At 39.6% G+C, this 27038-nt stretch overlaps 1 protein-coding gene across 2 annotated transcripts; it reads left to right on the forward strand.

Annotated features, from left to right (window-relative positions):
• The first annotated feature begins 1318 nt into the window (after window positions 1–1318).
• Window positions 1319–26455, forward strand: LOC129245412 (angiotensin-converting enzyme-like). 2 transcript variants are annotated; one of them, XM_054883553.1, is made up of 10 exons: window positions 1319–1386; window positions 4410–4478; window positions 4558–5097; window positions 5173–5338; window positions 14585–14948; window positions 18030–18375; window positions 18479–18699; window positions 23202–23342; window positions 23482–23654; window positions 26347–26455. In XM_054883553.1, exons 2-10 carry the CDS (start codon window positions 4440–4442, stop codon window positions 26376–26378), a joined length of 2022 nt encoding a protein of 673 aa, XP_054739528.1. In that variant the 5' UTR covers window positions 1319–1386; window positions 4410–4439; the 3' UTR covers window positions 26379–26455. The 2 variants fall into 2 exon arrangements, with proteins under 2 accessions (XP_054739528.1, XP_054739527.1); XM_054883552.1 differs by having other exon boundaries at window positions 1349–1449.
• The last annotated feature ends 583 nt before the right edge of the window (window positions 26456–27038 follow it).

Consider the following 27038-nt stretch of genomic DNA (forward strand, 5'->3'; position numbering starts at 1 on the left):
GTTTCACTGAAGGTGAATCGCGCATTATGGATTTTTTAGCAATGCCGCAGAGCCTTCGGTAAAACCTGGGGTCTGAAACCTGCTGTGGTCCTATGGACATACACCGCATTTATCAGACCAATCATCACTTACGTCTCTGTGGTTTGCTGGCGACGGACCATGGTTAATTTTACACTCCGGGAACTATACAGACTGCAAAGAAGTGCATGTTTATGCATTACGGGTGCCATGAGTACAACCTCCGGCGATGCTCTAAATGCTATGCTTGATTTGCTCCCCTTGGATCTTAAGATACAACAGGAAGCAATAAAAGCAATGTGTAGATTCCATAAATATGGTTTCTGGCACGAAGATGGAACTTCGGGACACAGAGAAATCTTTAAGTTACTATCTGAGCAGTATTCACTGTTTTTGGCACCTAAAGACGACTTGGTGCCATGGCAGAACTGAGCACTTTCTCTGTGAGCGTCCTGCCTTTGCTAGAGCAAGGCTACGAGTTTTGGGTTCCGATGTCGTGAGAATGAGTAATATTCGTTCTCTAAAACTGGAGAATATTTACAGATTTGCCAAAGAATCTGGAAAATTTTCACTGGTCTAACTACGATTGTCTCTGTGTCTATTCTTTTCTATCTCTTTCTCTGATATTTTTCTCCTTTCCTGCTTGACTATCCACCCTCTTTCCAGACCTCCACATAATAATAATAATAATTGGCGAGTACACTTCTGTTAGGTGTTTATCCGAGCTACTCCTCCTATTTGTGGTGTGCGTCTTGATGTTGTTCCACAAATGGAGGGACCTACAGTTTCAAGCCGACTCCGAACGGCAGATATTTTTATGAGGAGCTTTTTCATGGCAGAAATACACTCGGAGGTTTGCCATTGCCTGCCGAGGGGCGACCGCTATTAGAAAAATGTTTTTATTAATTTTGCTTTCACCGAGATTCGAACCAACGACCTCTCAGTGAATTCCGAATGGTGATCACGCACCAACCCATTCGGCTACGGCGGCCGCCAGACCTCCACATACAATGGGCTTTTTAGCCTGAGAGTTTTAAAAGTCACCAAATCTCTTGATACTCCTTGTCTCGACCTACTCAAATTTTCATTTTCAACATTGGTTCAAATTTAAATTTAAAGCTACCGTTCAATATTACCGAGATTTTTAAAACAGTACGTACTGTAGGTTATTTTTCCTACGGGTATGAAGAACATCAGAAATAGTTCGTTCTTGCGTGCTCTCAATTATTGCTCAAGCTTCTTATTTAGCTTACTAATTTAAGCGCGGTTGATAAGCTTTTCAAATCCAGTAGTGGCAATTTAAGAAAATACGCTCAGTCTTCACTGTGACTTTAGTGCAGCAGCGACGGCACTTACGAACTAAAAACGGTAAATAGCCCGGTGATAAAAAGCCTTTGAAAAAGTCTTGAATCCAAAGTGAAAAAAGGAAGTGTGAGTGGAAAAGTAAAAAGTTACATTTTGACGAATATTTTGTGGGGAAAAAATAATCAGACGGCTGAAGAATAGAAAATTGTGCAAAAATGTAGTTCTCGGGGCAAAGCATCAAAAATTTTGCATTTGTTCTTTAAGAAAATAAAAAAAAGTATAAAAATAAAAACTTGCGCGAGTAAATACAAAATAAAATAAAAAATTGCGCGAGTAAAACTTCGTGTGCAAAATTGTTTATAAAAGTTTTTCTTTCTAGTTTTTGGCAAAGAAATTCTACAGGTTGCCTAAGTTTATTAAATTTGTAGCTCGAAAATTTATTTACAAATAATTTCCTGCACATTTTACTGATCAAAACGCATCTGTCACGGAAAAGGGTTGAACGAGATAGCATTTTTTCATAAATTTCTGTATGCATACATTTTGCAATTTTTTTAATCGATTTCTAAACCTAAACAGGGTGGTAAATCTATTGTTTGGAATTTACGTTTATGTGGCTATAAATGAAAGGCGCCTGAATATTTTTCATTGACTTTAATTTAAGTCCAAAGATACAAATAAAATTGAATTCAAAAGTCAAAATCCACAGCTGCCTTTATAGGAACCCATTTTTTTAATACATTTTCGTGAGTTTCGGCATTTGTCTCTCCAGTGGTAATTTCCATTTCAAGTTTCAACGCTTGAATTGTCTCTGGATAGTTGGCGTAACACTTAAGGACAAGCCCAGAACAGCGCCGCCGTCCCCGAAAAAATAGTATAATTAAGTGAAATCGCGTATTTTAATTGACCCTTTGACATTACCGTTTCGGCTGATTATTTGTTTTTCGAAGACTGCGCGCGAAAATTTGCAACCGAATGTCGTCTTAGTCATCCTCTTCAACTTAGAACAACTAGGAACAAAGACTCGGTTAATATCGCCGGATACCGATTGCTTTTGACTATACCAAAAGCAGAATTTTTTATAAAGTCACCACACCAAAATTCGCACCCAACAGTTCCCCAATATGGATATATCAGCTTCTCCATGACAGCGTATGAATTTTCCGACCCTCATTTCTTTTTGCCGAGGTGCAAATAAGCTTCAGCTGATAAAATAGTTAAAAAAACTTTGGAATTATATTTTTAATATTTTCCAAATTTATTTAATTGAAAAGCGACCTGTTTAGAAAAAAAAAAATTATAAAAGCTTTAAAAATGTTCGCTGTCTTCGCTGAATTTGAGACACATCGCTGATGTTATTTTAGCTGTTAAAGTAAACAGCATCGATAGCTGAAATTCCAAATGCTAGATGGATCACCTTGTATTGTATAGCATAATCAGCGTACGCGTCGTGTTTTTTTTTTTTGTGCTTTGTTTTTGTTGATTGCCACTCATTCTTCCCTAGTTTTGTTTTTTCTTATCACTTACACCATTCATGCTTCTCTAGTGCGGATGCGAAATTAAGCGCACGCCGCACTTAAAGTTTAACTCAAATTTGGTTTCATGGGGTCTGAATGGGCATCGCCACTCACTTGTGTAGCGGTCAAAAGTCTTGTAGGAATCTAGTAGGGTAAAATTTTTGTTTCTGCTCCTTAATTCACATTACTTTTTTTGTCAATATTTAAGTGTGCGATGGGTAAGTCATGGAAAAAGCGCTCAAATGCGGAATCATAAAAAAGTTAGCGAAGGTGACAAAACTAAAAGTTAAACTTACGTCACAAAACTCTCGATATACCCCTCGCGAAATCAGTGCTAAGGTTAGATTTAGCAAGGACAAGCAAACATGTTTATGGTTGATTCGAATTTGGTCTGAAGAGTTGGTGGTCAAGCTCAAGCTTAGGCCCACGGATACCTGCAGTGTTTTAAAAGCGGAGGGAGCCGCGATTAAAGAAGCAGTGGATTGATTGCTTACTTCGGTAGTTACTGTAAAGGACGTAAGTATCTACTCTGACAGCCAAGCGGCAATAAGGGTCTTGGGCTCATTGCTTGTGCGTTCGAAATTAGTCGGTATCCGTCAATTGCATCCAAGCACTCCAATATTAGGCTCATCTGGGTTCCTCGTCAAAGTAGCTTAGAGAGAAATTGCTGGGTTGAAGAGCTGGCTGCACAGAGCACCCTGAAGACGGTTTCATCCCAAAACAAGAGGATTGAGGTCCCCTTGAAAGCCAATGGTCTACTCCTGGAAATATGGGTCTTCCATCATCTTCTACTAAGGGTACCCTGAAGACGGTTTCATCTCAAAACGAGAGGATTGGGGTTCCCTTGGTCTACTCCTGGAAAGATGGGCTTCGAGTCAACTTAGCGAACGCTGGGGCGCTAATGCGTAAACGTGCAAAGTTGCGAGGTCCTTCTGACTACGGGTAGATCGGGAGCGCCCGAGTTTCCGAATTTAGTAGGTATCCCTACCGGACACTCCGTTAGGTTTTCGTGCGATGAGAGATGATTTTGCTTCAAGTTCTTTCTGCAGAACCCGTCTGGAGGATGAGATGGAATTATCTCAGCATCTTCTTCTGAGTTGCTCTGCTCTCGTCGGATAAATATTTAAACTTCTGGGCTCTCACTTTCTTGCTGTACTTATGGACCGAAAGTCGCGGTCGACCAAAAAACATTTGAAGAAGGTCGATGCTGCGCGATGGCGACAACTCATGACATGGTACAAAAGCAACAACACAGAACCATGAACGATGAAAGAGACTTGTCGAGGCCCTATGCTCCCGAGAGGCGTAAACAAGGAAAAAATGGGAAAAAAGTAAATTAGGCGATTGTAAGAGCCAATCGTCAGTTCGTTGGATATAAACAACAACGCGCAGGGTTAACAACACTATTTGCTTGAATTTCCTTAAATTGCGGTCGTTTTATTGACACGAAACCCACGACTCAACTAGGCATATCGTTAAGCTCTGAGGGTTAATTTTTCCTGCTGCTTTATTGCAATAACACTTCCTCTCACCTCAAACTTCTTTCCTTCCGCTTTCAATTTTATGTAGGTGCTCTCAACCACTCTTAATGTCAGAACAATGAAGCATATAAACTCTGTCGCACGCGGACATTCGTGTGTAAGTATGCAAATCTAGTAGAATAAACAAACAACCCAATTCATTTTTTATCAACTCAATTTTCGCGCAAATTTTTCAGCTGCCAAAAGTCGCATTCACATTCGTTTCGTTGCTACTGCCCTTCGCCATACTACTCGGCCAGCCAACTACTACCCATACAGCAGCCACGGCCAAAGCCACGGCTTCTGCTGTCGTTACATCCTCTAACGCTACTGTGAAAGCGAAATATCCGCATGCTGCCATCTATGAGGCGCATGCCAATCAATTTTTAGACAAGGCCTCCGCACGCATGCAAAGCATTTGGACGCGTCGTCGTAACAGTTTCTTCAGCCTCACCACCAAGGGACGCGGTTACAATGCCATCAATCAAGCTCCAATAAAGCAAGAAATCGAAAATGATTATCGCCACCTCGTCTATTCGCTGGCGATGAATCTCAGCACCATACCGGTGATGCAATTGAGCGATCCAATACTACGTAGACGTGTGAAGCGTCTCGCAAAATTACAGCTGTATGGCTTAACGGATGAGGACTACGAGGAGGCCAAAGATCTATTGCATACAATGCAAACATTTATAACTACGCGCATGGTTTGTTCGTTGGATGACTGCCAGCAAACGGTGAGTAGGAGGAAAGCTGCTTAAAAATGGAAATTACAAATTTGAATTTGACTGGTTTGTACTCGTCCTCGTTAGGTTTCTATGGTGCCAACAATATTGAATCATGTGGTGCGTACTAAAAATCTAGGAGACTTGGAATACTTTTGGAGGCAATGGAGGTCCGTATTAGCTGAACATGATCGTGCCAAGTCCGCTTTTATATCATATGTGCGCAAACTGCGGCTGGCGGCATCATACAATGGTAAGATTATCGAGAAGGCTTCTAATTAAAGCTTTTGGTCGATTAGTGTTAAAACGAGTAAGCCAGTTTTGAAAAAAACAAAAAAATGATTAATTTTGGACGAAGTGCGAAGTATTCGCATAAGAAGTAAATGATAGCGATATTTTCCTTATATCTACTGCTTCTACAGAAATACGTCATAAGTTGCTTCGCAGCTGAGGGTTCAAGGTTGATAGATGTACAAGGTTTGTTCTTTGACTATGGGGAAGAAGAAAATTGTGAGAGGAACTTCGGCTGCCTCATCACCCTAGAGATTCGGCAGCCGAATTTTGCACGATCATTTCACATGCATTCAAACACTCGTCCAATCAGTCGTTGTTTAGATGGCAACTAAGTGTCATTGGTTGATTCTTTTCGTAAATCACCACCACAATCTTAGTTTTTTTTTCGTAAACAGATCGCAAGAGATGTCAGCCTATCAGCTGATTCTGTCGAGCTCGAGGCAAAGCCGAATAACGGTATGTTATAGAGCACACCACTAAATATCTTTCGATGGTCCAAAGGAGGGGCATATGCTCAATTTTTAAGTGGCTCTTTAGTATTTCAGTAAGAAGTAGTAAGTTACCCGCTTTACTTTCACCGAATATTGGACAAAAGGAATTCAGGGCTTTGCTAGAATTTAGATTAATCCACCTATAGTTAAAAATTGGTTATTGTTCTCGTCGTCTCGTTGTCGTTGATGTCATCTTACGATAAATATATATATATATATTAGGGCGGGTCGATTTAAAAATCGCTCATTGCTCTGTGAAAATCGTATTCTAGGGATCAAAATGAGAAACTTTGCCGAAGGAACCATACCTCTAAAACGAATTCTGATGTCCCCCAATTTGGGTCGAACGAAAAATCCCACTGTGACCCATTTAGAGTGCTCCAATCGAGTCCAAATGTATGACCGACCCCCACTAACTTTGGACGGCCGATCCACCCATGCCAGCGGCACACCCCCTGAAACTCCCCTGGGGGGTTCCCCATACACTCATTTAAAAATATCACCATTTTTGGCCTTTACATGAGAAAAGAAACTAAAAAGTTCGACCCAAATTGGGGGACATCAGAATTCGTTTTAGAGGTATGGTTCCTTAGGCAAAGTTTCTTATTTTGATCCCTAGAATATGATTTTCACAGAGCAATGGGCGATTTTTTTGCCTCCCCACAAATCGACCCGGCCTAATATATATACATATATAATTGGGTGATTGGTCGAGCTCCTCCTCCTATTTGTGGTGTGCGTCTCCATCTTGTTCCACAAATGGAGGGGCCTATAGTTTTTAAGCCGACTCCGAATGGCAAATTATTACTTTTTAAGAAATACAAAAATAAAAGGTCGCTTTGCCGGCCCTACTGTAACCGACATTTTTAATATATATTAATTTAATTTTAAATTAATTAAATTAAATTTAAAATTGATAAAACAAAAAGTTAAAAACTTCAACGAAATTTAAAAAAAATCTAAAACAGAAATTTTAATTTCTTAAAAATTATTTTTTATTTTCTTAAAAATTATTTATTATTTTCTTTCTGTTTCTTTCAAATTATTTTCTAAAAAAGAAATTTTAATTTCTTTAAAAATATTTTTTATTTTCTTAAAAATTATTTATTATTTTCTTATTTTCTTTCTGTTTCTTTCAAATTATTTTATTTTTAATTTTTTCCTTAAAATTTTTTTATTTAATTTTTAACTTTTTGTTTCATCAAAAATGAAATTTTTTTTCATTTTTTTCTTTAAAAAATTGTTTCTCTTTCAAAAAAATTTTTTTTTTTCATTTAATTTTAAAAAGGGTCGCTAAAAAGTGAAATATAAAGGGTGTTTTTTTAGAGGTTAGGTTTTCAAGATGAAATAAAACGTATATAATTTAATGTTATGACCAAGAATTTAGCTTTATTATAAAGATAAGGGTTTGCCATTATGTTTTAAAAATGATTTCGGGCAAGTGGCCGCCGCGGCTGGCTCGAATAAATTCCAGCCGAGAGGCCCAATTTTCGACCACTTTTTGCAGCAATTGGGGCCGTATGTCAGCAATAACGCGCCGAATATTCTCTTCCAAGACGTCAATCGTCTCGGGCTTATCTGCGTAGACAAGCGACTTCACATAGCCCCACAAGAAATAGTCCAGCGGTGTTATATCGCACGATCTTGGAGGCCACGCCACAGTTCCACGGCGCGAGATAATGCGCTCACCAAAAGTTTCCTTCAATAAATCGATTGTTGCGTTGGCTGTATGGCATTTAGCGCCGTCTCGTTGGAACCAAAGGTCGTCCACATCAACATCGTCCAATTCAGGCACGAAAAAGTCATTAATCATGGCTCTATAGCGCTATAGCGCTCTCCATTGACTGTAACATTATGGCCGGCTTCATTTTTAAAGAAATATGGACCAATGATTCCCTCTGCCCATAGAGCACACCAAACAGTGACTTTTTGAGGATGTAACGGCGTCCCAGCAATGGCTTGTGGATTATGTTCACTCCAAATGCGACAATTTTGCTTATTGACATACCCATTCAACCAAAAGTAAGCTTCATCGCTGAAAAAATTTTCTTGTGAAAATCGCGATGCGTCGCGCGAACCGAACCATTATTTTCGTAATAAATTTGCACGATTTGCAAACGTTGTTCTGGTGTAAGTCTATTCATTATGAAATGGCAAACCAAACTGAGCATAAATCAAGTGGCAGCTGTCAAAAAGACTATCTACGAAAAAAGTAGTGCCAACTTGAAAACCTAACCTCTAAAAAAAACACCCTTTATTTTTTGATAAAACGAGAAGCTAAAAATTAGACTAAACTTAAGAAAAAACCTAAAAAAATAAAATTTTTTTTGTTTTCTTTTCTTTTTAGGTTTTTTTTTTAAAGATTTTGTTTTTTAGTTTCTTCTTAATTTTTTTTTTTTTTTTTGAATTTAAATTTTTTTTCTTAAAATTCCTTTTTTTATTTCTTTTTCAAGTTTTTTCTTAATTTTTTTAATTTTCAACTGTTTAAAAAAATTCTATCCCATCTCTTTCTTTCTGTTGCTTCTCTTCTTTCCTTCTTGACTATCTATCCTTCTATGTTCCACAGTTTTGAAAACAATGGGTCTTTTTTTTAACATTGTTTTTAATTTTTTTCTTTGTACGAGGGGTGCCTTTTATATGTCGGGATTATAGAACAAAAACAAATTTTAATCATCGAAAATCACTTTATTGTTTTTTAAAATATTCTCCATGAAGATCTATACACTTTTGCATGCGTTTGAACCAATTTTCGAAGCACTTTTGCCACTCTGAATGAGGTACCTCCAAAACATGCATTCTGAATGCCGCAACCGCTTCTTCAGGTCGAAAAACGTTGACCTCTCAGTTTTTTTTTTACGTACGGGAATAAAAAGAAGTGATTCGGTGCCAAGTCAGGACTATATGGCGGATGACCCATTAATTCGATGTTTTGGGTGCTCAAAAATGCAGTTGTTTGAGCCGATGTGTGAGAGCTCGCATTGTCCTGGTGAAGAGTGATCCGTCTTTGGCGATTGGTTTTCCTAATTTCTTGGAAGACAACTGGCAAACAAATGGTTGTGTACCACTCAGAATTTACTCTTCTGTGTTGTTCTAGTGGCACGGTTGCGACATGTGCAGTTTTTCCGAAAAAACAGGCGACCATTTTCTTGGAAGTGCTTCATGCGCGAACAACTTTTGTTGGATTTGGCTCACCTTGAAACACCCATACAGTCGACTGCTGTGTACTTTCGGGCTCATACGCGTAAATCCATGATTCATCACCTGTCACGATGTCATAGACGTGTTTCGAAGCCCCGCGATTTTTTTGACAGTCAAATGTTTATGCAATATTGTTTGTGTATGCTGGTCCCACTACTGCCTAAGATTGTCTCAAGCTCACGATAGGTCACATGACGATCTTGCAATATCAGTTCGCGCACAGCATCAATGGTTTTCGGAACTGATTTTGGACGAGATTCACGAAATTCGTCTTGGAGTGAACTACGACCACGATTGAATTCACCATACCATCGATAAACACTGGTCCTTGATGGATCTTCATTGCCAAAAAAGTCGCCACGTCGAAAGTTTTAAAAAATAATCGCACGAAAATGTTCACGATTTAATTCCATTTTTGGACCGAGATGAATCTTTTAAGTTACTGTAAACAACACAAATAGCGCTGGTATTTCAAAACGTTCTGAGTAAGTAAAAGCCAAAAAATGTCAAACTTTGCGATACAGCTGTCAGTTGCCAGATTGCAACACCAGGGTTGCCAAATCCCGACATATACAAGACATAGGAAAAAAATGTTATTTATTAAATAAAGAGTAAAAAACATTTTTAAAAAAGAAAAAAAGATTTTTTTATTTATAAAATTTCAGAAGCCGGAAATTTTCAATAAAAAACTTTTCTTTAAAAATTTTTACTTTTAATTCTCAAAAAAAAATTTTTATAAATTTTTCTCTAAATTTTTTTTTTTTAATTTCTAATTTTTTGTTGCATCAAAGAAATCTTCCAAAAAAAATTTTTCTTCAAAATTTGTTGCCTTTCATTTTCAAAAAATTGTTTTCTTCAAATTGTTTTTAATTTCTAACTTTTTGTTTTATTAAAAAATGGTTTACTTTTTAAATTTTTATTATATTAAATATAAAAAAAAAATTAAGAAAAAAAGAACAAATTTTTTTAAGAAAATTATTTCATTTCTTAAATTAAAGTTAAAAACTATTTGTAAAATGAAAAGCAGAATTTTTTAAACTTAAAATTATTAATTATGAGAATTTAGTTAATATTTGTTTTAAACCAAAAGTAAGGAATTGATTTTACAATTTTCTTCAAATTTTTTTTTTTTTAATTTCTAATTTTTTGTTTTATTAAAGACATTTTCTTTTGTTTGCCAAAATTTTTTATAAAAAAAAATAAATAAAAAAAAGAGTTTTAAGAATAAAGCAGCAAAACTCAGTTCTTCTACCTTAGTTTTTTGAGTATATCTTTTCTGAGTTATAAGGGCATCTAATTTACAGATTTTATCGATTACACTTACCGAGGAGATTAAAATAAATCCATAAACATATTTATAACACGAGTCAAACTGCAATTACGATAAACGCAAAAGTAAAAATATTTCAAAAGAAAAAAAAAATTGAAATCGCCCATTTAGTAAAATTTACGCAAGTCATTCCAGTTTCGGGTAACAACGGAGGCACAGCAACGTGCCAGGCAGAAGAATTCCCAACCTAATTTGCAGACAAAGAGTTTGTGTGGTGTCCACACACTCACACACTCGAATATCTACCCAAGTATACAACGGCATACAGGACTATTGATTAAACAGACGGTAACATAATACCTAACAAACTCAATACACGTCCCTTTCTTTGCGTGCCAAAGCCATAGCAGCCAGCCCCACAGCTAGCCAAAGGCGAGTCGAGCGGACCAATATAACCAATATGCCTTCAATGTGTCGAGCATGAAATTGCAAATAGATGTCGTAAATTGCATTTAAAATGGCACATACAACTGCGCAATTAAAGCATACACACACGTAGACGCATGGGCGTACTCTGCAGTGAACAGCCAAAGTACTCAGCAGACCTTCTAATTCATGAACTGGTATTCGATGGATGTGGTCGTACTAGTTTGAGAGTAACCAGTTAAAATTTACGATAAATTGACCGACTGTGGCTCTGTGTGGTTACCCTGCAGGGAGCAGAGCCAATAATCGGAATCAGTTGAACAGGAATCATTAATTGGATCAGGGATTATATAAGCAATTTACATGAAGAGCGATAGTCCGGTCTAGGAACGCTGCAGAACTGCTAAGTATTTAGTGACAAGCACGAACAGAGACCTGTTGAACTTTCTTATAAAACTTGGTAGAAAAGACGTTCGGTTGATGGCCGGTATTATTATATGACACAACCCCTAGAGTGGGTCTGCGTATGACCACCATTGGAATCATTGAGGACCCGATTTGCCTGTCTTGCTTAGAGGAGGCGATGGCACTGAGCATTTTCTCTGTAAGTTTCCCGCGTTTACTAGAGCAAGGCTACGAATTTCGGATTCCGATGTCATGAGAATAAGTAAAATTGGTTCTCTCTAACTGGAGGATATTTTCAGATTTGCCAAAAAATCTGGGAAATTCTCACGGGACTACCTATCTCCGTCTCTGTCTCTATTCTATTCCATCTCTTTCTTTCTGTCACTTCTCAACTCTCCTCTTTAACTATCAACTCTTTTACTTCCTAAAATTTTAAAAACAATGGGCCTTTTTACTAATCGTTCGGCCCCCGCAGCCGAATTGGTTGGTGCGTGACTACCATTCGGAATGCAGAGAACGTCGGTTCGAATCTCCATGAAACACCAAAATGAAGAACAAGACTCCCGTCGGCAGACAATGGCAAACCTCCGAGTGTATTTCTAATATGAAAAGGCTCCTCATAAAAGAAAATATCTGCCGTTCGGCTTCTGGCTTAAAACTGTAGGTCCCCCATTTGTAGAACAATATCAAGATGCACGCCACAAATAGGAGGAGGAGATCGGCCAAACACCCAAAAAGGGTGTAAGCGCCAATTGCCATATAAAATATCTCGGTTCTTCTTGGCTCGCCATTTTCAAATTTCATTTCAACCAGTTACAAGCTTGTCGCAGCAGTACAGTTTGTATTTGGCACCAAATAACAAACTGACACGTGGAATCTCTTTTGGTAGAAAAAGTCGTTAGTTTTGCTACAAGTGAGCAATGTAGAGATCTAGACACTCTCCTTGGAAGCTCGGTAAGAACTTTCTACACCATTAGCTGAAAGAAGGAAAATTTTACTGAAGCGGGATGGTATTTGGACAAAACCTTCAGCTATTTTTCTGTTTTAAATTTGATGGCAACGCTCATTCTTACCTTTCAAACATGAATTGCGCACGCAAGGACCACGAGACTACTAGGTTAGATTAGGTTAGCCTGGTTGGCGTTAAGCCACGCATAGACCTTTTGGTCCCTAGCGATACCAGATGGATACCGACCTCTATGAATACCTGAAGTACACATCATGTAGGATGTCAACGCTTTTGGCGAATCTAAGTAGAGCTAAGAGATCCGCTTTTGAGACGTCCTCCAGACTCTCAAACTATGGTGCTCTCAGGCATTTTAAACGCGTTTTTAATAATGCCGGACAAACGCACAGAAGGTGTTCTAAAGTTTCCTCAACATCCTCTCTGCACTTCCTGCATTTGTCCGTGTTAGCAATACCTATCTTGTACGCATGTACAGCCAATAGATGATGACCTGTTAGCATACCTATGATAGTTCTGCAGTCCTTTCACGAGAGCGTAAGCACGAATTGAGTCGGTTTTTTGTGGTTAGTTCTACATACAACTTTTAATGTTTGGCACGTGGTCAAATTGGTCTACCTAACTTCTACTAGTTTTTTCATGTATTCGTTGTATTTCGTTGTATGTTCTCTTGTTCAAATGGTACTCTAACAGCGCTTTTTGCTATCTCATCTACTATTTTGTTCGCCCATAATGCCTTTGTGACCAGGTACCTAATGGATATGTAGCCTACTGTTTTCGGCTAGCCTTTCTATGGCCTCCCTGCTCCGCCGAACATTTTTGGACTTAATACAATATGAGCTTATTGCTTTTATTGCTGCTTGACTGTCCACGTATATATTAATTCTTGAGTTCTGTCTTGTTCTTGTGTAGGCTAGCTCAGCGGCTTTCCCCACAGCAAAAATTTCCGCTTGGAAAATATTGCTGTGGTCTGGCAGCTTGATAGGCTGCCTTATCCCTAGCTTTGAGCAATAAATACCCGCTCCCACTCCATCTTAAGTTTTAGAGCCGTCTGTGTAGATGTGAAAAGTTCTATGGCCAGGCTTCATGCCTTTGTGCCATCCCTCCTCTTCAATTGTAGTGCGAAACCTTCTCTCCTAATTAAAGTACGGAGTCATGTAGTCCGTGCCACCTGAGCTCCACTTTCCTATTGAGCTGTGACCGAAGGTTCTGCAGGTGAATACTCCAGCAGCCACTAATCTCCTCGCGGATTTCGCTGTCAGGTTTTTCGCCATAAGGTAAATAGATGGCATGCTGAGTATCATTTCCAGCGCCGCCGTTGGAGTGGTTTTCATCGCTTCTGTTATGCACAGAGCAGCGAGTCGCTGCATCCTTTCCAGTGGCATTAAGTATGTCAGTTTTCTTGTCGCAGTGCACCATACTAAGGCCCCATACAGCAATATCGGTCTAACTACCGCTGTGTAGCATCAATGCCTCAGAGAGGGTGATATACCCCAAGTAACTCTCAGCTTTCTTTTACTTGCATTACTGGCCTTTTTCACCCTTTCCTCGACATTGTGCTGCCACAGCAATTTACTGTCCGGTATTACTCCGAGGTGCCTCGCATGATCTTTGAGAAGTAGTTCGTTGTTGCCTAGCTTCAGGAGGTTCCACGGCGGGACCTTGTACTTTCTGGTAAAAAGTACCATGTCCGTTTTTCCGCGTTTATCCCTAGCCCTGCGCGAGATGTCCATTGGTGTATCGTGCACCGTGCACCGACAAGACTAATAAAAGTAGTAAAAAAATGCTGGTGGTGCCAATCAACCGCTTTATTTGTACATTATGAACTAATATGTTGACTGCTATAATGCCATAGAAAAGACTGGCATTTGACCGTAGCCGTCAGTCGCAGTATAAAGGAAAATAGCAGCATAAAAGGAAAATAGCAGACGAGCATCTTCAGCTGCAACGCAAGCTGGTAGCAAACTAGTTCAGAACTGGTCTCTTTGACTGTGGTGTAAATGTCCATATGCACGTTTGCGTTTCCATTATCCGCAGTTAGCTACTATTGTACACGTGCTGGCATAAATATATTAGGTAAATTGGACGATAGATGCATAACCCGAAGGTCCGCATGGCCGAGTAAAAACTAGGATGACGTTAATAATGTCAAGTAGCGGTAGAGCTGTTGGGAAGGTGGTAATGAGACCGACAGTGGCCAGGCGATTGACAAGAAATCAATGGGCACAAGATGCCATTCAACTAATCACAATTGAAGAGGACATTTACTAACACACATGCGAAGTATAATATATGTATGTGTACATAGATGTAAGCACACGCACACATATTCATATTTTAATGCCATACATTTTGCTCTCTCATTTTCGCACTTGCACACCCAATATATCCTATACATGGCATTCATACGTATGCACATACACACATATATATATACGCATCTCCACATAGGCCATATAACCCCATCACGTACCTGGTATCTGTATTACGATACGGATAATTTTCAACGTGAGCTCGAGGATGTCGTTTGGGAAATAATGCCACTGTACCAGGAATTACACGCCTATCTACTTAAAAGTGTACGTAACACTTATGGTGAGAAATTGCATGCCGATGACGGCGTCATACCAGCGCATGTGTTTGAGCAAATCGTACGACAGGCTTGGTCGCCGCGCACAGTCTTTCGCACACCATATCCGAAGAATCAGCTGCCCACTGTGCAGCAGCGTTTGGAGGAGATACTTGTGACATCATTAAAGATCATTAAAAAAGCGGCAGAGTTCTTTGAGTCCATCGGATTGAATCACATGTCAGAGTAAGTACAGAGAAAGCATTGATGCGACAAGGTGACGCAAAATTAATTACCCCATTTAGGAGGATTTATAATTTTTGCAAATGCAATCATATTTGGCAATTGTGAATTGGACAGCTGCAGCATGCAAGTCTTGCTAGTCTGAGCAATGGGCCGCTAAAAAAAAAGATTTCCATTACTCAAAATACATAATTTTTTTATTTACTGAATAATTGTTCCAAAACAAAATTGGAGGATTAATTTTGCGCTACCTTGTAGAAAATTTTAAAACTTATTTTAAATATTATCCTCCCTCTACTAAAAATAAATACTTTCGAGTTGTAAAGTCGTTGAACAGTTGTTAACTTTCTTTGATGCGCCCTGCACAGTTTCATACAGTTACTATTCCAGAAGTAGTACATAATCAAGCATGGCACAACCTTCCCGATTGTTTTCAACTTTTGCAAATTTGGCTCGCACCTTTTTTTTATCGGGACATACTAGTAGAGAACTCAGACAACATTAAGTCCATTGTACTGCACTTGGATTCCCTTTTTAATTTTTTTAAATCTACTCGACCTCCGAAGAAATCTGAGTAGATCTTATGGTCGCTTTTTAACACATCAGTGCCAAGGACCTCAAGACTGATTTGAGCGAAGGTGCGGCAGACGCACAGAAAGTGGTGTACTGTCTCATTCTCCTCTCCACATGCTGGGCAGAGTGCACTATCCACCTACCTTTTCCATATGCTTAGTGGTCATATGAGAAAGTGGCCCGTCATCTGTCCAACCAATCTCCTACAGTCCCTTCTGCTTAATGACAGGAGAAACTGCGACAGTAGGCCGGGCATGGCAGCTAACATCAGTTTTGTCCATCTGCAGCCTCTCTCAGCCTGCCAAGCTCGCTTGTGGGCTGTAGCCCCCCCATTTGCTAACCGTGACTTTGATGGCTGCAGAAGTAAGTGGTAGAACGAGCTTCGGGTCAAAGAACTTTTCCTCTAAGCTCATCATAGTTATAGAGTAAGAGATCTCGTTGCCCGCGATACCCACGTGTCTCGGGACCCATGTTAGCATGAGGCTATTATGTATATCGACATAGTTCAGCCTGGATTTACTACCCTTGAAGTGGTTGAGGGGCTATCTGAGGCCATGAGCGCAGCTTGGCTGCCGCTGCAGACACGTATAGATCTGCCTCTCCATCGGTTTTCCACAACAAAGTTCATCGCTTCTTGAACAGCATACACCTCCTCTTGAAACACAAATGCATGCATTCCAATAGCAAAGTGCAGTTTTGTCCCTCTGGATTCCACGTAGACCCCAGCGCCCAAGCCATGCTCGTCCCGGAGCCATCCGTGAAAATGAGAAAACAGTGTTTGCCAAGCACCACAGTTGAACCTCTGGCAGCACCACACTGTATCTCTTCTCAAGCACGACTCTGGATGGCATGGAGTCAAGGGACATGGCGAGGGTCGTTGGATCGAAGTCCATGCCTGCTCGGTTGTCCAATGCCGGGCAGGGGCCGTACCAATTCCCATTATGTTTCAGCCTGCAGATGGCCTTCAAGGCCTATTCTTGGATGAAAACATCAAGTGGTGCTAGACTAATCAGAGCATCTAATGCCGGACCTGAAGTAGTCGGAAAATCTCCGGTATAACAGATGACCACAGAACCAGAGAGATTCTACTCATCCAGACCACTGATGCACAGGTGATAATAATTCTTATCATAGCCGTGTAGATCCATAGCAGCTGTCAGAAGGCTGTCAGTGCTTTGGATGTCTTTGTTTTAACGTGTGGTTTCCAGAGGAGTTTACTATCGAGGACTACTCCAAGATATTTAATTTCTTTGAATAGCTGGATTGTGACTCTTTTTAGCTTAGGCTATCAAGCTTCCTCCTCCTGTTGAAGAGGACAATGCCAGCCTTGATGGGATTTGCCGATAGCCCATTCGCACAGCACCAAGTGTCGATCATATCCAGAGTTTTCTGCACTTTCCTACAGATGTTCATAAGCGAAGGGACTGTTACCAAACAGTCACGGTCGTTCACATGTCATGCTGATGGGTATGAAGCTTTTAGGGCTGGTGTAGTCAACTCTTCCAACCTTAAGAATGAAGGCGATCCTCGCCATCCTCCAAGAGCGTGGTAATATAGGCCAGTGACAGGCATGCAGAGAAGATTTTTTCAAGGCTGCTGTCACGGACTCTGTGCCTCCCTTTAATGACTATATGCAATCTAGTCTGGGCGACTTTTGGCGGCCTCATTCACCACAGATCTGGCAACGTACAAGTTATGTCGCGAAGGTGTACCAGCTCTGACAACCGCCTCTATCAATAAGGGCTGTTGTTGGCCGATGTTTATCTGATTACCTCGAAAGTGAGATTCCATCAGCAAGCTGAGTGTCTCACTTTGCCTCTCCGTGAAGGAGCCATCAGATTTCTTAAGTGACACAGCTTTGGAGTTGAGTCCCTTTTCGGGATCCTAACCAATTTCGCCGTGTCACTCAGAGATTCAATATCGCTGCAGAATTCTTTATAGGAGGCTCTTTTCGATTCCCGAACAAGCCTTTTGTAGTTTTTCTGAACATCACGGTTTCGTTCCCAGTCCTCAGCAAGGTTAGTCTTGAGGGCCCGTTTTAGAAGTTTTCTCGACTCACGCCTCAGCATGTGGAGCTCTCGATTCCACCAAGGAACGGGAGTTCGGTTAGGGAGAGGTCGAATTGGACAGGCTGGGTCAAAACATTCAATTAAGGCAGAATTGAGTTTCCCAACAGCCGCCTGAATGCTCAGTTCTTTCCGAAGTCTCGGTGGCGTCACGTCAAGTTCTCGCAACGCCCCCCCTAAACTTCTGCCACTCTATTTTTCTTGGGTTTCTAGAGGGCAATGGCATTTGTGCCTTCTCGCCACTCTGAATCTCAATGTACCTGTGGTCTGAGCGCGAATCTTCGGCAAGGACTCTCCAGTTCTTGATTGACCACCCAAGTTTTGAGTTTGAATCTTCTTCCTTTACTGTATTTTACTCTACTCTCGCTTATTTTCCAAAAACTTGGTATCGATCTTACTTTCATTCACTCTAAGCTCTCACGCACACCTTTTTCTCGACATACAGCTCCTTCTATGAACGCTTTTCGCGTCGCATTGGCGACGAAGAACTCGGCCCTGATTGTCGCGCTGAGGTATTTTACTTCCCACCCGAGGCCGCTCTACGCTACTGCCCCAAACTGGATTATAAGAAACTTATGCAAATTCATGGCAATATGGCGGAGCTGCAGTACAACTTATATCGAGGACGACTACCTTACGGTGTGGACAGTGAACCGTGTCCGGGTTTTGCAAGCGCCCTGGGTGAAGCGGCTGTCATTGCATCGGGCACACCACGTCATCTCAATCGACTGCATATACTCTTCAATCACAGTCTGAATGAGGAGCAATCGATGAATCGGCTCTTCCGTATGGTAAGCTGGACTAGCGGCATAGTATTTTTGAGCCCGCAACAACCTAATGATTTTCTCGAGTTGTGTATTTTTTCTTTTAATTTTACTCTCTCCCATCGTTTAGGGTATTCACACAATTTTAGCTATACCGCAGTATTTCATCAATGACAAGTTTCTGGTTGATGTGATGGATGGTCACATTGGCGCGCAAGATTTGAATTGCGGCTACTGGAAGTTGCAAAATAAATATGCCGGTGTAGTACCACCGTTGCGGCGCAATGAAAAGACTTTCGATCCGGATTTTAAATTCTATCGTGGCTTGAATCCAGAGAAACCGAATACAGTGTGAGTAATTAAGTATTTGCGAAAGCGTGCGATTATGAGGAAATTTATTTAATTTTCAAAAAAAAGGTTTTTAAGATTAGAGAATATTTAACGAAAATTATAATATGAACAAAATTCGTTGAGCTTTGAACTCGAAATAGTAACTCACAACGAGCTGCCTAACAATAACAAATAACCTGGCATCTCGGCAAATGCTAATTACTATTAACTGAGCGTCCATATGCGATCGCTTAACTATTCTAGAATTATATTTCTTGCCCTTGGAGTATTGATGCAGAGTAGGAAATTTTGATACATGGGTTAAACTAAGCGAAAAACTGTAACTTTTTAAACAGGGTGCTCCAAAAATACGTTTGGTTTTTAATCGTCGGTTTTTTTGGCTCCAACAGCTCTGACTATCAATCAGCGGTATATCTGCGTAGGAGCAAATAAATCTCTCATTTACCAATATTTCATAACTTTGTTCCAAAATAAGTGCTCTCTTGACCTTATTAATAAGGCTGGTGAGAATTGTGTGCCTACAAACTTGTCGAGGTATTCTTTTTACTATTATATTGCTTACGGCTGAATCAAACACTGAAGGCATAAAATCATCCGGTTCCCTATGTTTTGTTAGCTGAGAGTTTTTAGAACGGCTCGTATGCGTATGAGGCGTGAAGTTTGGAAGAAAAATTATATTTTCTGGCGAGACGCGTTTCTTCGCGGCACCTTTGCGATCGGAAAAATTACTGACTTACTTACTTGCTTACGCTGGAAAAACAATATGGCCGACACCAAATAACGCCATATGGTGCGCCATTAGACGCTTACACCCTTTTTTGGTGTTAAGCTGAGCTCCTCCTCCTATTCGTGGCGTGCGTCTTGATGTTGTGCCACAAACGGAGGGACCTACAGTTTTAAGCCGACTTCAAACGGTAGCTCTTTTTTATAAGGAGCTTTTTCTTGCCAGAAATACACTCGGAAGTTTGTCATTGCCTGCCGAGAGTCGACCGCTTAAAAAAAAAAACGTTTTCTTACTTTTGGTGTTTCACGAAGTTTCAAACCGACGTCTTCCGAATGCACCAACCCATTCGGTCCCATCGGCTACAGCAGCTCTGGCTGTGCCATAAGGTTAGATAAATATAAATAGCTACCGAAACGAGGGCTCACTTGAGCAAAGAATCAAATCCATCTATTGTGATACAGAGAGGAAAAACAGAGGGGAAATACAAGTAGGAGAGGATGATGACCAAATGGTGACTAATTACGTTAAACCCTTCAATCTCCTGAAGAAATTCACCAGACACCTAATAATTAAACCTGTGCAAAAAAAAAGTGAGAACCCAGATGCCTAAATCTTAGCCCGCTAAGAGCAGTACACCTGAGGAGAAGGTACTTAGATGGCTGATCCTCGTCCACCAAATAGCCATCCACCAAACAGCTTCTGCAGAAAGGACTTGAGGCAACCCAAAGTTTCATCGCATGGCCACCTAACGGACAATGCACGGTAAGAATACCTACCAAATTCGTGAACTGCGGCTTTGATAGCCTAAGAACTTCCTTCGAGCGCCCCCGATATACCTGTGGCCAAAAGGATCTCCCGACTTTGCACGTCTGCGCACTAACCAAGTGCGCACAGAGTTGACGCGAGACCCATATTTGCAGAAGCACACCACAGGTCCCCCACTGAAAGCCAATCCTCTCATTTTGCGATGAAACCATCTCGAGGATCGACTGTCTGGTTAGCTTCTCAGCGCAGCAGTTTCCCTCTAAACCACTGTGATCGGAGACCCAAATAAGCCTAATATTGAAGTATTCGGATATAGGGGGGAAGTCAGGCACTCCCCGCCTAATTTCGAGGGCACAAACAACGAACCAAAAGCCCTAATTGCCGCCTGGCTGCCGAAGTAAATATTTACCTCCCTTACATTAATTGCAAAGGTAAGCAACCAATCCACTGCTTCTTTAAACGCGACTAACTCTGCTCCGAAGTAGTCCGGTAGCCTCAGCTCGCCGCAGAATACTTCCCCTCCAAGTCTTCCGTCCAACTTCCAAAACATTTTTTCTATTCTCTGTCTCCAAATGTTGCACACCACCCACCCCTCCCTTGAGGGAATATGAATGGAAAAAATATCGCTCGGGCCCAGCAAGGGTACACAAGTATCACGGGGCTGAACTGTAAGGGTCTAAGAACACTTCACTAAGTGCCCGAACACCTCTATTTGCTAGCAGCGCATGCAGCTGCAGTTTTCTCTGCGATGTCCATGGCTGCCACATGCAGTGTAGCTTTGAGCGCGGAAATAGGAGTGGTCCGAAGTGCCTCACTGATTCTAATAGCAGCAGATATTTGCACCCTTTCCAGCATCTTAACTGATGTCGTCCTTTCCAGCGAGTTCCACCAGACCAGGACTGGTGCACTACTCACTTTTAAATCATCTGTTTTCTGGAATTTTTATTCCGGATCCCATTATTTATTGATTCTAGAAAAACATTTGTCAATAAGGATTGGTGAAAAAAAGGATTGTAGAAAATGAACTGTCATATAGTTTTTGGAATTGGCTAAATTTAATAAAAAAAAATTAAATATTGTAATATTTTTTGTTGTTGTTTTTTTTGCATTTTTGCATAAGTTAGAGCTCATTTATACGATGACTTTTTGTTTGCGGCTATCCTTGTGTGTTTTTTACGTTTGTGCGGACAATTTTCTACCCAGAGTGAAAGGTCATCGTGCACATTGGCTCATATAAAAACCAATTTTTATTGAAGAAAATGTACCTAAAAATGCTATAAGTATAATAAGTCAATATAATTTTTTTTCTATATGGCTCGGGCAACATGGTTGAATGGGGATGACCGCGAGCTTTTGAAACTTTTTTTGCATTGCATTATCGGCACGCAAGCAACTGATTTCCACTTGATGATCTACTTATTAATGCATAAATTCAGCCAAAGCAATGTGTTTTTTTTATGCAGCCAACCTTTCCCTGCACATTGCTTGAGGACCGAAAATTTGTTTGGCACTTTATCGGCAATTAAAACGCCATGGAATGAATATCGTGACCCATGAGATCGCAAAGTCTTGATTCCATTTCTAATGTATATTTTACACGGTGTTTTTCTGTGGCTTTGTCCAGTATTGGCTTACGTCCAAGTGGGGTTTTTAAAAGCAGGCTAGGGCATGCATTACTCCTTACCATTATTTGCAATGTAAAAAGCGGCACATCAAAAATCTTTGATGCTGAAAGTGTGCCCATCTCCTCGTTGCTAACAGCTACAATAGCTTTTTTTATCATACCGGGGTCGCATTTCCTTATTTCTCCATTTTTGGCGCGTCTAAATGTGTATAGTTGAGAAATACAAAACAGGAAAATTAACGAGAATTAGGAAAATACTAAGGGAGTAATGTGGGCTACTAGTTCACAATACCCGACGCTGACTAGCCCACATTCAAATATATTGTGGTAGTAGTGGAAAATTTAGCCAAATTTTCTTTATAGAGGGTCTCTCTTTTCCACCGTTTGGCATATTTCAAATACACTTCAAATAGAAAAAATACTCATTAGCAACAAAATCTGCAATTCAAAAGTTCACGCGCCAGATCATTCTTTGGCAGTAAAGCCGCATTTAAGCATTTCAATTGCGTCTGCGAAGCTATTTAGAGCACCAAAGCAGCGAAAACAATTATTTTTGCGTTTGGACATTTCCTCAGAAAAAAAGTTCCCTTGCTGCTAGACCATTTCTTTTGTATTCTCATAAACTTTAATGGACCAACGACCCGCAGATTAGTTGATTTGAACCAAAATTAAAAAAAAAAATTTTTTTTTTCAAAAATTTTTTGAGTGTGCTTTGGACGGGTTTAGCTAGTGGGAAACAGTTAAAAACAAAGAGCGCACCTTTCATTAACAATTTTGCTTGCCGAAAGCTTAAAACCAGACGCAACAATGCATGTCGAATCATTGCCTGCATACTCGCTAAGGTAGAGGCTTCTAAAAAATGCAAACACCTTCAGCCTTGCCCAACGGCGTTTCATTGTTCAGCGAGAAAGGCTCACAAATAAATCCGTCAGCGACATGTTGCGCCAAAAGTCCGTCAGCAAAAATGCAAACACATAAATCCATACATATACGAGTTGAGGTGCGTGCAGTTATTTTTGTGTATTCACACACCAAAGCGCAGCTATAGGAACTAGAAAGTGTCACGAACATTTGGCATGCATCTCAGTGGGTCCAGCACAGTAACTGTTGGACTACATATACATACATACATTAATGCATGCATACCTGGATACGTAGAGTCATATATACACATACTCCTACAGCCTCCATACACACAAGCAAATCTTTGGTTGGTGGCAACACGTTTTAGGCTGCTGTTCGTCACAGCACAGTCTCCAACAGTGCATCAATTAAACGGTTTACACGGCATAGATTTATGCATATAGAAAAGTGTATAGTATCCACATTGGACTCTAGTCAAAATCTGTATGAACTCACTCTTTTTGCCTTTTCACATTTTGTTAACAGGAAATTGATTTCGGAAATACTGGGCTATCAATTTTATCGGGCATTTTGTTTGGCCAGCGAACAGTATAAGCCCGGGGACCCGGAGTATCCATTGCACAACTGCGATTTCTATGGCAGCGAGGCGGCAGGCGATTTAATGAAGTGAGTGCATATGCAATAAATAAATACCTTCACGTATGTGAATTTGAGCCTCATACAAACGAGGTAGTCATATTTTGAACGAAAACAAAAAAAAAAAATATTCAATAAAAATTCAAATCTAACTCTTCCCATTCAACAGGGAGTTGATGCAAGCAGGCGCAACCAAGCATTGGCGTGATTTGATGGAAACAACCATAGGTGAGCGTAAACTCAGCGCCAAAGGTGTTATGGAATACTTTGCACCACTCTACACTTGGCTGAAGGAGCAAAATAAAAAGAATGATGTTGAAACGGGCTGGGAGTCGGAGACTAGTGAGTACTACTAATACTAGGAAAATTTATTACTATAAAGTAAATTTTGATATTTATTTAGACACAATTGACTTAGATGTGGAAAAAACAGCAACATTTTTACTTTATTAGCTATGTGTATAAGGAAAGTAAAAATGTTCGGATCGTTTTTTTTTCTTGATTTTAAAGAAACAAACGCTTTCACAGTAAAATTTTCATAAACTCAGTCTTGTGTTCAAGATATCGTCGTACAATTATTTTTTAAACTCCTGCCCACCATTGGCCTTCGGCACTATAAGTTTCTTCACATTACGTTTGTCCAAAGCTAGTATTGTCACCTCTGAAGTGAAAGCAAAAATGGGCGAATTTGACAGTCTCGAATTGTGAGATGCGAATCGCAAGCGAATGCGCCACAAAATGGCGAACGAGTGTCGAAAATGAGTTTCCTGCATTGCCATTAGCAAAAAACTACATTCGCTTCGCCATTACTGACAAAATTTGACTATTGCTTATTCTGTTCGCATTAAAATGATTGAAAGGACGTAAATACACTTTAATTTTATGTATATAATCTATTTAATAACTCCAAAACCTTTAGAAAAAAAAATTGCAAAAATGGCTAGATATACTAGACAAATGTACGAGCTAAAAAAAGCAGCACCTAAAATTATTGGAAATAAAAGAACAAAGTAAAAAATTCTAGAAAAAAATATGACACAAAGCAAGCAGCAGACTAACAGCAATCAATCGATCAGATATCTGAATGAAGCCTTGCTGACTTCTAATGATGACCAGACTCGCAGAAGGAGGCAACACTTTGAAGCAACTGGAAATTTACAAGTTTTCAAAAAATTTTTCGAAAAAATAATTTTTTCGAAGCAAAAATAGTAGGAAAATTCGCCCCGAAATTAATTTTTTTTTTTGAAGCATTTTATTCCGGGAATTTTTTTTCATTTGTTTTTAATTCAAATAGAAATTATGACATTCATAAACAAAAAACTGTTTGGCTTTTTGTATTCAGGTCACTGACGCCGATGCTACAATGCCCGTCGATTGAGAAGCCCCGCTGCGACCTTCCTGGAAGAATTTAGTGTACATCCGCCATTTTAAATGATTAAAATTAAAAAAAAAATTCTATATTATTTTTAATGTAAAGGGTGGTTAAATTTCAATGGCGATGTTGCATGTGAACTACACCTAAATGTCAAGTTTTTTTCTGCATTTAATTTGACATTTTTCAATTTGAACCATGGAAAGATACACAATCGAGCAACGCGTTAAAGTTATTCAGGCTTATTATGGAAACGGGCGTTCAAATCAAAATCCATATCGCGCACTTCGTGAAGAAAGTCATCCTCAGTGATGAGGCACGTTTTCACCTCAGTGGATTCGTCAATAAGCAGAATTGCCGCATTTGGGCGAATGATAATCCAAGACTGAATCCAAGCCGAAAAACCAATGCACCCACAAAGAGTGACTGTTTGGTGCGGTTTATGGGCCGGCGGCATCATTGGGTCGTATTTTTTCCAAAATGAGGCCGGTCAAGTATTACTGTGAATAGTGTTCGCTATGGTGAGATGCTAACGAACTTTTTACGGCCCGAATTGGACGATATGTGGTTTCAATAGGACGGTGCCACTTGACACACAGCTAACGAAACACTGGCTCTTTTGCGCGAAAAATTTGATGGCCGAATAATCTCACTTCGCGGCGATGTTAATTGGCTGCCAAGATCATGTGATTTGACTTCTTTCTTTGTGGTTATTTGAAAGAAAAGGTGTACGTCGATAAGCCAGCAACAATTCAAGAGCTAAACGATGAGATAATTCGGCACATGAACGGCATAGAACCTCAATTATGCCTCAGCGTCATCAAAAATTTGGATGGAGATGTGCCGCCGAGGCCAATATTTTGTTTTATACGTAATTGACCTATACCAGTATTATCATAATGAAGAGAAATGATAATAATTTCTTAAAACAATTGTATTTTATTCAAAATCAACACCGGCCCTTGAAACTTAACCACCCTTTATAAATAAACTGTATGCCAATTTTGAAAAAAATATATTGACTTCTTCATTTTAAATAATTTTAATGAAACTCAGGGAAAATATGGCCGTTTACAGGTATCTGTCCCCTTAACTCCCGGATCCACGTTGTAATTATCCTCGAAATGAATATCCGGGCTATTAAACATTTATACACCCACTTATACACGCTGTTAAAATTTCGGTTCGTATAAGTAAACCGAAAAACCAAATGTAAAAGAGGATAAACTAATTTATTTTTCTCAAATGGCAACGACATAATTTCGGCCCATAAGTTCGTTTGCCTCCCACAATGCAAATTTTAAGTGTGCTCGCCAAAACGTTCGCTTCGCAAGTGACAATACCAGCCTATAAAAGCATAACGAAATCAGCGTAGCTATAGATGTGCTTAGGAAAGTATAGATGTGATGAGTAGAGGGAACAAAAGACCATGAAATCGAAGTATAAACTGCCAATAAATATAAATCTTAATATAACACAGCGATAGCAAAATTGTTTTCTTATTGGAACACATTTCTGAAACCTATCGCAAGGTGAATTAATTTTTCATTATGAAACATTTAATGTGAAATAACACTAAAACGTTCTACATTTTTATCTAAAAAAAATTACACCTCTGCAATAAACGAGCCATATACTAATTGGTTTTTTTTTCTTCCACAGGATGCAGCAAGGATTACTACAGTCCATCTTAGCATCAGTAATATATTATATATCTACATTCGCATGAATCTATAATCTACCAACAACAATAAAATTATATGAAACGAAATCGAAACTAATTCTAAATATAGGGTCGATGAATAGGAAGGATGGATGATTGGACCATTGAGCTCAAAAAAATATATTTGTAATAAAATAAAATAAAAAATTAAAATAAATAAACAAAAATTAAAATAGCCATAACATCCCTCGATCCTCGCTGATTATCACTGCACATACAATTCACCTACTTCCAGTTCAAGGGCTAAAGAGATGCTGGTTAAAGCCAAACTGATCAATGGTTAGATTTCTCATTTTTCCGTAGTCATGAGTGAGCCGCCATCGAGAGTTCAAAAACAGAAGAGAAACCCCGTACTTGTAGTTCCAAATAAGGTTTGTATCAGTTAGGTGGTGGGCCAATGTCCATAACAGAAGACGCGATGACTACTGCATTTCCACCGATTCTGCACAGCAGTAAAGAAAAAATTACTAAAGCACCACATATTGCCCAGTTTCGACTATTTAACATATATTTTTTTTTATGTCAATTACTTTTTTATGAAGATCCTTCTTATAATAAAGGCCATAATAGACCAAGTTTCAAACTTTTTGAATGTGTGTAATTTTTTTTTTCTAGAATAAAATAGATATGT

This window comes from Anastrepha obliqua, chromosome 4 (genome assembly GCF_027943255.1).
Source record: "Anastrepha obliqua isolate idAnaObli1 chromosome 4, idAnaObli1_1.0, whole genome shotgun sequence".
In the NCBI taxonomy this organism is placed as follows: Eukaryota; Metazoa; Arthropoda; class Insecta; order Diptera; family Tephritidae; genus Anastrepha; species Anastrepha obliqua.